This window comes from Syzygium oleosum, unplaced genomic scaffold (assembly GCF_021117445.2).
Source record: "Syzygium oleosum isolate NSW1041296 unplaced genomic scaffold, Sole_v2.1 Sole_v2.06, whole genome shotgun sequence".
In the NCBI taxonomy this organism is placed as follows: Eukaryota; Viridiplantae; Streptophyta; class Magnoliopsida; order Myrtales; family Myrtaceae; genus Syzygium; species Syzygium oleosum.
The window spans coordinates 12,614,182-12,624,399 of NW_026607490.1; the positions used below are offsets into that span (position 1 = coordinate 12,614,182).

General features: G+C 38.7%; 1 protein-coding gene across 1 annotated transcript; it reads right to left on the reverse strand.

Moving 5' to 3' along the window:
* Positions 1-4,795: 4,795 nt before the first annotated feature.
* On the reverse strand, positions 4,796-10,218 carry LOC115682921 (prolycopene isomerase, chloroplastic). Its single transcript, XM_030607288.2, has 9 exons — positions 9,912-10,218; positions 9,354-9,577; positions 9,074-9,184; positions 8,031-8,084; positions 7,424-7,711; positions 6,554-6,745; positions 6,291-6,449; positions 5,424-5,660; positions 4,796-5,326 (listed from the first exon to the last, which is right to left on the reverse strand). Exons 1-9 carry the CDS (start codon positions 10,066-10,068, stop codon positions 5,012-5,014), a joined length of 1,737 nt encoding a protein of 578 aa, XP_030463148.2. The 5' UTR covers positions 10,069-10,218; the 3' UTR covers positions 4,796-5,011.

A 10,218-nucleotide genomic window follows, 5' to 3' on the forward strand; every position in this document is an offset into this window, starting at 1 on the left:
TAGTATAATAAATAGCTGATTCCTCTATTTTTTTTGTTAAGATTTGAAATGATAAATGATTAACTCATTACCATCATATGTAATCGGAAAATTTTTCAAATAAGGACATAAAGTGGTTATTTTCTTGAAAAATGATTCATAGTGGATATTGTTTTAAATAAATGCATATAATGATCAAGATCGTTTCAAATAAGGGTATGATTTCGACGGTTGGCCAGATGTTCGCCGGTTGGATATTGTCTGGCCGCTGGAGCAGGGTACTTTTGTCGAAAAAATTCTAAGTAAAGAATAGCCAAATTCCGAAAAACAACCCCCAATATTCATTCCTTTCTCTCTCCCAAACATGAGCTCCACACCCAATCGCCGTGAACCAAAAGAAGAGCTCGTCGACTAGGACTAGATCAAGAACATCGACGGCTTCCTCGACTGCCGCATCAAGAAGACAACGACGAGGCAACATGCTCGCACGTGCATGCATGGAACAAGAGGCCGAGGCTGGTTGGAAGCTCGTGCTCCTCCTCCTACAACGGTGTCGCCTCGGAGAAGATAGAAGCCCTCAATAACCTCATTCCAGTCACTAGAGACGGCCGCGACGTCGTCACCGCCGCCGAGCCATTTCAAGAAATGGCGAATTACATCCTCCAGTTGTGGACCCAAGTCGTCATCCTCCCAGAAGCTGATTCATTTCTATGGATCGACCAATCTTCCCGAGAAAACAACGCATAAGCAAGAATGCTTCTTTTGTATTACCCAATTTTTTTTGACAAAAATGTCCTTACTTTGATGGTCGAAAAGTCTCCGGTCGGTGAACATCCAACATGCTGGCTAACTCATGTCCTTATTTGAGATTGAATTGTGATTATTGCTGACCCTTATTAAAAACAAAGCCCATTTTGAGCCATCTTTTGAGAAAATGGCTTCACTATGTACGTCCTGATTCTAAATAAAAAATTTATATCCAAATATTAGTTAAATGAATTTTTTTATCTAGTTCGAGTTATATCTTCTTATTTCATCGAGAGTTTAATTTTTAGTTATATTTAGTAAAACGAATAGATAATTAACAAAAGCTAGTGAAATTTTGCAACATATATTAGTTTGCCTGTGCCTTCTAGTGAGCAAATCGCCCAATTTGTAATACATTGAATGGAATAACAAATGAAATAGAAACAATTGACAACATCGTCTTGTTTTCTATTTTCCATTTTTTAATACATAGAATTAAAGAAGAATTTTAAAGACCCACGCGATTACACTCCGAATGTATATATGATTATCATCGACGAATACTTATATTGATGGAAATTATAACGCAATCTACATTCGCTGAATGCATATTTAGAATGTCGAATTTTTAATATACCCATCTCAAAATTTAAAGAAGAAACAGAGAGAAAATTAGTTGATCTCGAGATTATTTCTTTTTTTGTTATGAGTCTGTGACGCTTTTTCTGACATCGAGAAACCATTTTCAACACGACAAAAATCGACATAAAGGAAGTTTCAAACACGACAAGAAATCTTCCTTTTTTACGATTAGTTGAATAAATCTTACAAACTTTACAATATCTTTCAAAAGATATCAAGATTGTGTCCGTGAACCCTATGGCAGGCGACCTCGACCAGGCGGAACGTCAGCTCCATCTCGTGCCATGCCCCGTTGGTTTTTTTTTGGGTCAAAAAGCGTTACGTTTCATTCATTGACCGACAAAGGATAACGTGAATTATGGGTATCTGATCATAAAAGATCCCAATAGAGGTAACTGTGATGTTACGAGTCAATCTCGACTTCTCAAGCTCTTTCCCGTGGATCTCCTTCCCCAACTGCTTGAGACCTTTGTAGCCCCTACAAACGGCTCCCGAGCCTCTCTGCCGCCAATCCCCGGACATATGTGGTACGCGAAACTGTCGAGCTTGTAGTTCTTCCCGAGCTTCCTTGCTTCTTCCCCCCGACCCCGACCCCGACCCCGACGAAGGTGTAGTTAGGGTTGGCGAGGAACGTGTGGAGCGACTCCAGGACGGACCTCACATGAAGGAGCTGGAAGATGAGGCACCTGTGGCTGACCCACAGTTGAAGGATCGCGGCTTGATACACGTTGGATTTGTAATTGAGGCAGCACTCGACGTCGAGGCCGGCGGTGAAATCCTCGAGTTGGGGGCGATTAGCGGGCTCGACATCGCGAATTCAAATCAAGACGACACCGTTACCTTTTTTTTTTTTGGGCCACGATATTTTTCAAGATTGTGATAGGGTGGATTTAAATCCCGAAGTAATTTATATGTCCCATGTAGCCTCAAACCGAGAAAAAAGGTAACTCTCGCGGAAAATCATAAGCACGCTCACAATTTTCTTTTTCTTGTACGGACATACATTAAATGATAAATTAGTCTTATTAAAATAGAGACTTTCATAATTTATGGGGGAATAATTTTTATTGAGGTAAAATAATTTTCCTTTATATTATTTTGATTACGCGCATCTATCAATTCCCTTTTCGGCAATTATTCTTTCACTGATAATGAATCGAAGAAAAAAAAAGAGTTCAATATTTTATCATGAGCAAAAGTACTTAATTAAGGTCACTTGAAAATTAATAGAACTAGAGTCGACATTATGCTTTCTCTCCTTCGACTTGACTCGGAATAATCACGCTTTTAATTATACCCGAAAAGAAAAAGTCCATTCTTTAATTCCTCTTTCAAGTAATATATATATTTTTTTTAATTTGTGGAATTATTCCGATTTTTCTATTTTAGTAGGTTATTTTGGGAAGAATTTTAATTGCTTTTTATGAAATATTGAATTTTATTTCCTGAATCCTTGACCGAAAGGGGTTTCTTTTTCTCTTTTTCCTTTTATTATGGGGGGACAAGGAACATATGGGGTGGAGTTGAAACGATTGTAAATTAGGGTTTTGGTTCATGTTTTGATTTTACATTGTTAGAATATTGGTCCCTCCAGCAGATTTTCCTTCTTGTTTTGGCCACCCTCTTGCTTTTATTTGTTTTATTATTTTTTTTGTCAAAAGAAATTTCCATTTAAGGCAAGCCATAAAGCTCCCAAATAAACCAAAAATCAAGGCATATCATCATAGTATGGTTTGCATTGATAATCACAGGCTTGTCATTCAAGAACATATTTGCCTGCTTTTATTTGTTCTTCAACAATTGTAGACATATATAATATATGACGAGTCCAATCACCCTCGGGATGCTAAAACAGCAAAAATTTATCCAAAAAGTCATAAATCTATTACATTTTGCTATTTCAGTTCCAAACCTTTTAATTACGCCAATTGAGTTCTAAATTTTTTCACGTTTTGCCAATTGAGTTCATCCGTTGATGTGGAAGTCAACCGTCTTACGTGACACGGCTGACGCTGACATGAATAATTTTTAATAAAAATATTATTTTTTTTCGAATTTGCCTATGTTTTTCAAAGAGTATACGAGCAATGCCATTCAACTGACATATGAAAAATGAAAAATGCCAAGTATAGTCTAATCTTTTTTTCTTAGCAAAAAAAAAAAATACTAAGCATATTTAGTAAATATTTCATATTAAGAATGAATTCATTGAAGTTTTTGAGTACTCAAAAAGTAACCCTACGGCATATGGTAACCTCGACGTGACAAATTCACCAACTTCTTATTCAAGCAGATGCCCCGAAACTCTAAGAAAATTATTACTCTTCGTCTTTATTATGACTTAAAGGCACGAGCGTAGAGATCCATTTATTTGAAAATTATGAAAATATTGTGCGTAAAAAAATTCTAGGGAAAATGACACAAGCAGTTCCTGAACTTTGACTCAATGTGCAATTTGGTCTCTGAACTTTGAATTTGTTCAATGTAGTCCCTGAACTTTAACCTAATGTTCAATTTGGTCCATGAACTTTTAATTTGTTCAATGTGGTCCCTGAACTTTTAATATGTGTTCAATTTAGTCCCTGAACTATTTGAAAATGTTCAATGTAGTCCTTCCATTAATTCAAGTGCAGGGACTATATTGAACATTTTCATATAGTTCAGGGACTAAATTGAACACATATTAAAAATTCAGGGACCACATTGAACAAATTAAAAGTTCAGGGATCAAATTGAATATTAGGTTAAAGTTCAGGGACTACATTGAACAAATTAAAAGTTCAGGGACCAAATTGCACATTGAGTCAAAGTTCAGGGACTGTTTGTGTCATTATCCCAAAATTCTATAAGTCTTATGAATAAATTAAGTCTAGGCTTTTGACTTGTGTATGCCTCAACAAGCAATTTGCATGTAATCAGTATAGTTCGAACCGATGATTTATGGTGGAAATACCCCGACATCTGATCCAACTGCACCGTCATTGAGAGTTACTACTATTTGTTATGGTTACCTCATACTGAAAATTTAACAATAAATCAATCTTCTCAAAAGTGACCTCAACGAGATTGATCGAATGATCAATTGTTTTATTTAGTTGTGACAATCTCATTATTTCCGCTCAATTGACTCTTGGATGCCATGTATCTTCCGTTATTGTGGACATCTCATTCAATTAATGCACGTGAACGGGATGATTTGCGTTAATCGAATTGAAAGATCGGTGCTCCAAATTTAGAAAAAAATACAAAACTTTAGAAAGTAAATTAGACGAAATAAACGAACAATACAGGTCTTCTGTCATATGATTTAAGGACAAGACCGAGGTTGTTTGTCTTCTTCACATTAGTAATTTACCCGACAGAAGAGAACTTGGTGTATCATACAATAAACATAATTAGCAAATGCCAAACTTATCCAATAGTCATGTTATTGAATTCCGTAGTGTATAAACTATGCTTTGATAGTCAGTTCACAATGCACGTTTCCATCTGATCTCTTTCTGTAAATACAAATCGTTCAATCGAAAGAATTTACAGTGTATTAAGACCTCAAGGAAGCACTAGATGAAATCTCACTATCTGGATGGTATCGACATCTATCGCGAATCATGAGGAAAAAGTGGAAGAAAATTTACAGGAGCGATTAAATCCCGATAGCATCAAGGAGCTCCGAGTGTTGGGTCACGGAAACTAATGTATTGGCCACAATAGCGCCACTGGCGGCGACAGCAGGGACCCCGATGCCCGGAAATGTCGAATCGCCGCAACAGAAAAGCTGAGGGATACGGGTCGAATGTCCGGGGAAAGAGTCCTTACCTGCCTGAATAGCCGGACCGTATGTTCCTCTGTTTCTCCGAAGAAATCTTTGATGCGTCAATGGAGTTCCAATCAACTTCACCTCGCATTTGTCCCTGCTGAATCCTGGTCCGAGTACACGCTCGACAGCTCTCCACATAACCTGGTGGATCAATGCACAAAATAGTGTTTTTCTGCTTCTGACTTAGAAGTTATACCAAAGTTACTCGACAAGGAGGAGCAGATCCAAGAAGAAATACCTGTGATCTTTCGACTTTCAGTTTCTTGTACTCAGCACTGCTGCGGTCAAGTCCTTCCCAGAGTTCATATGGTTCAGTACCAGGAGTATAAGCATGTAGCACATGTTTCCCTGGCGGTGCCAGGTCCGGACTTAGTACGCTTGGTACAGATAATAGAACGACATTCTGGTCAGCATCGACTCCTCGATCCCAGTCATTCACAACTATATGATGAATTCCCAAATCCTCAGACACACCCTGAGAAGGAACAAATCTTCTAAAGAGCTTCAGAGATGAATTAAATGTTGAAACAACAACAACAGGTTCTGGTTGCAAAAAGTGACTAGCCTTAAAAAAAGGAACCAGAACATTAAGCAGGACAAGAAACTCATAATTAGACGACGCTAAGGTAGCAAGGAAGATGCGGTGCTATTGACAGAAACATCTCCAGTAAGTTACCCCACTCTCTCTCTCTCTCTCTGCGCGCTCACACGCATTCCCCTGCGCTTTAATGTGTGAGTGTGAAGAAGCCCAGCAAACCTAATGACCACAAAAACTCGTAAAATAAAGCCCTCGAGAGATTTGGATTGGAAACTTATGAATTGTCAAGATACTGCAGATGGCCTTCATCAGCATGAAGATCAAAAAATTAAGAGGATGCAGAATTAAAGTACTTGGTAAAGTGTGCAAAATGTTGCAACGTGGTTAACTACGAAGTACGAAGTGTAGGGAGGCCACATCATGTATGCCAGAACCTAATTCCCTCTATTGTTTAACGCTTGAGAAGATACAGAAAGAAAAAAGACATCCAGCATTCTGCAAAATTATAAAGCAGTAGGAGCTAGAGGGACTGAGAAAACTGTCCCCTACAATATTTGAAATGCTCACCTGAGCATCAAAACCAAGATGAAGATGCATAAAAGATTCACACTGTGGAGTCCTCTTAGTCCTGTCCGAATACGACTTTGGAATAACTTCCTCAGGTAACAAACCTAAAGTGTCCCACATAGATGCATTGCTGACGACAGCTTTCTTAGCACGCACAAACTGCAAAATCCACAGATGCAGTTCTTCAATTTGTGTCGATCTTATGATTAAATCCAGTTAAAACAATTTTTAAGTCTTGAATTTTCCCTGAAAAGTCCACTCACTTGACCGCTTCTTAATTTGACTCCAATGGCTCGGCCATTTTCAACAACAATCTTTTCCACATGACTCCTGAGAGAAATCCGTCCACCAAATTTTTGCATTCCCCTGATGAGGGCATCAACAATAGCTCCACTTCCATGAAGAGGGTACTCAAGACTGCAACCAGGTTTGTACCACTCAGCAAACATGTACACCTGAAACTTGCAGATATAAGGTGTCACCACCTCAAAACAGTGGATGTAAGCTAAAATAAGTTAACTACATATTTCAGCCATAGCCAACTAGCAACTTCAAATAAAAGAACTTACATGCAAGAACTCGGAAATTAATAAGTTAAGGAAAGTAGGCATAACTACATAGAGAGGAGGCAATCTCCCTTGTTAATATCAGGATTGAGCTTAGCCATTTTATCACAGCATTGTTCATTTACTAAAGAAGTAACTATGGCGGTAGTTTCTGCAAGATTGGGAACTATATCTAAAAGAAACTCGCAACACTGCATAGTTTGATAGAACTTAAGACCTCCAAATGATTAACAATCCTCCTAAATTAAAAATAACAGCTACTTAACTTCTAAAACTTTATCAAGTGGCAGAAGATTGAAATTAATGAGCTACAGGGTACATGCTTTGATGCTTTAGAGTTCGCAAATCGATGAATCACGATCTATACAACTGCCAGCAAATATTCTCTTGAGACTACTATACTAATCATTTCATGACCTGTTAACAATAAAAATAGCTTATTCACACAGAATTCAATACACAAGTAGAACTTGTAACAAAAAAGTTCCTGAAAGAGAATATGGACATCCCAAGGATCACAATGACTGATGGTAGGAGCTTTTAAATATCTTAAAACATTATAGTTACCATCTCTGCTGAGAGTATACCATTAGATTTCACCCCTGCAAGAAGAAAGGCAAGAAGGTCCACCCAATTCCTTATAAAAGGATCTTTTAGTTCCAATGAGTCGATGATTTCTGAGAAGGGTCTAAGAAGCCTTGTCGCACCAATAGCACCCTGAGGTCCCATTTCGATGAAAGATTTCAACAAAGAAGGAGCATATCTAACGGCAGCGGTGGAAAGGACACCCAAATCACCACGAACAGATAGAGGAGGCAGAGCCATTGCAGCTGCAGACATTGGAAGCACTGCATCCTGCAAATTCATTTTAAGTAAGAGAAGATGAAATTGTAGCAGCAAAGTAACAAAGAAAGATGCACATACGTCAAGTACAAGCAATCACATTCATTACTTGTAGAGTAAAAGATATCGACTATATCATGATGTTCTTTATGATGGATTGTAAAGCATTAAATTAAGAGGGGCCAACTTAGTTTAATTTGTCAATACGTGGGTCAACATCAATAGAAAGGTGCTTTGCTTATAAGCCATTCCTAAAATCTTCTTTTGGTGTTGGAATCTACAACCATCTCGTTCTTTCTTCACATATTAGACAGAATGAAACAGTAGATACCAGGAGCTTTTGCCATTCTTGGACAGCATTCGGACTCGCATACTTCTCGAGGTCCTGGAATAAAATTTCATTAAAAGCATGAGCAGAAACATACTTTAAAATGATAACATCACAGATAATTAACTGAAGATCTTCCGAGACAATATCACCAAATTGACCAAATTGCTATCAGTGGACCCACATAATTTCTTACAGGAACATATGAAGCAAAAATACAGTTTATTTTTTCTTTGGAATATTAGTCAGTTCGATGTATACACTTGCGTCTTTTGAGTGCTCCCCAAGTCTGTATAATATCCCATTCAGCCTAGGAGGCAGATTACAGACCATGGTCTTCTTCTTAAATTAGACTGGAGATCTGTCAACACTTTAATGTTTATTCCAGACAACACTTCTCTACCTCGAACAGAAAGTTTTCGGTCTCCAAGTATCTAGAAGTTTCTTCATAAGGTATCTTGGTTATGCATACCAATTTCTTCAATGTACCTAAAGGAAATGGCAATCTTCACATTCTCTACCACAGTAGTTAGCACAACGAATGCTTTCATCATAACTGCTTGGTAGTTGTCTATTGCCATGACAACCATCTGTTGTTTATAATCCTGTTCAGCTCACGTCAGACACACTTAGCTTCATCTGCGAAAATCTATGTAAAGACATTTTTTCCTCTTGATATTCACACTACGATGCCTTGCAGCATAAATCCTTTTGGTAATAAGTACTCTATATTAAGCTACCTTATCGTCCATCCAAAAGTGATGACCAGCTTTTTCCACATTAGCATCCGTGTATTTGACAATGATGAGCACCATTAGATTTTCACTAATTTAGGCTCAACTGTCTGGATATCAGCTTATCCATTTCATACTAAGCAGAACATGATATATCACCATTTTCTTCAATCTGCAATTAGATAGATGGCTCTGAGAATGGTAGGTATCACTTTTAAAACTGCTACAACATTCATATATTAATAGATGCATTAAAGCTAGAACCAACGGAACATGATACTATAGATGAATAAAGGGCAAAGAAGGATCCACCTTGAAAAACTCCGTTGGACCAATACGTGACAAAAATTCACCTTCTGGTATGTACACCATCCAGGAGTCATATTTAACACAAGGAACGGACTCTCCTAATGCATCTAACACCTGATACACAAGCAAATGTTGTTATCTATCCATATCATCCAGAGATGGAAACAATACAGGAGTATACCCATGGAAAAGCGGCAATATAAACATAAGTGATCCACCCTTGATTCATGCTAGAAACAAAATACTGAAATAAGGCAAATTGGAGTGATGGAAATCAGATTACCTGTGCAAGGGGATTCGCCTGAGGACCTCTAGATTGGAAGCCAGAGAACAGAGAAGGACCGGAGTCGAACTTGTAACCCTTAATGTCAAACGCGTGAGCGGCACCTCCCGGTTGGTCGTGGCTCTCTAGCACGAGCACGTCTTGGTTGTATCTGGAAAGAAGCCCAGCGCAACAGAGGCCAGCGATACCACTTCCGATCACGACGACATCGGCCTCATGCTTCCCTGAAACTCAAACCCACAACATCACATCATAAAAGAAAAACCCAATTCAAGTATACAAATCCCATTCGAACAATACTACAGCCTCCAAGTAGCTACTTCAAAAGTGAGAACTAATACAATCTGGGTTAATACCAAAAACCAACCCAAAAGCATTTGAGAAAGTTACAACGTATTATACCTGATTGAAACTGATAAAAGCCGCAAATTACGGTCACACCCAGAAGCAACAACGCTCATATAAACGACTTAACTACACAATCAACCCAAGTCTGTACTTGCATTTGCGGAGGAAACACCAAAAAGGCCGATTGAAGATAAGGAGATGAAGGAGGACCTGGGAGAGATTTCTTCTTCTCCTGCGTGGAAGGAGGGGAGTCGTCGGTGGAGATTCGCGCCGAAACGGCTTCCTTCCTCCCGGGGTTTTGCGCCCGTTTGAAAGGGGAGAGAGGAGGACTCCATGGAAGCAAGCCATGCACGCTAGCCAACACCATGATGACTTTCTGGGGAAGATGAAGAAGCAGTGACCAAGTGAAGCAGAAGCAAAAGTTCGAAGCTGCAGCTGCTCTGCTGCGAGCCTTCGGTTTAGAGAGAGAGAGAGGCTGCAGTTGCGTTCGTTTGTGGTCGTGTCGTTTCGTTTGTAG

What these genes read in the sequence shown, in the direction of transcription:
- LOC115682921 (XM_030607288.2), bottom strand. Translation starts at nt 10,068, where the DNA reads ATGGTGTTGGCTAGCGTGCATGGCTTGCTTCCATGGAGTCCTCCTCTC. An exon ending in AAGAATGGCAAAAGCTCCTG is followed by an intron (nt 7,712 to 8,030) that starts GTATCTACTGTT and finishes ATGAATTTGCAG; the next exon opens with GATGCAGTGCTTCCAATGTC. An exon ending in ATCTTGGTTTTGATGCTCAG is followed by an intron (nt 5,661 to 6,290) that starts GTGAGCATTTCA and finishes GTTCCTTCTCAG; the next exon opens with GGTGTGTCTGAGGATTTGGG.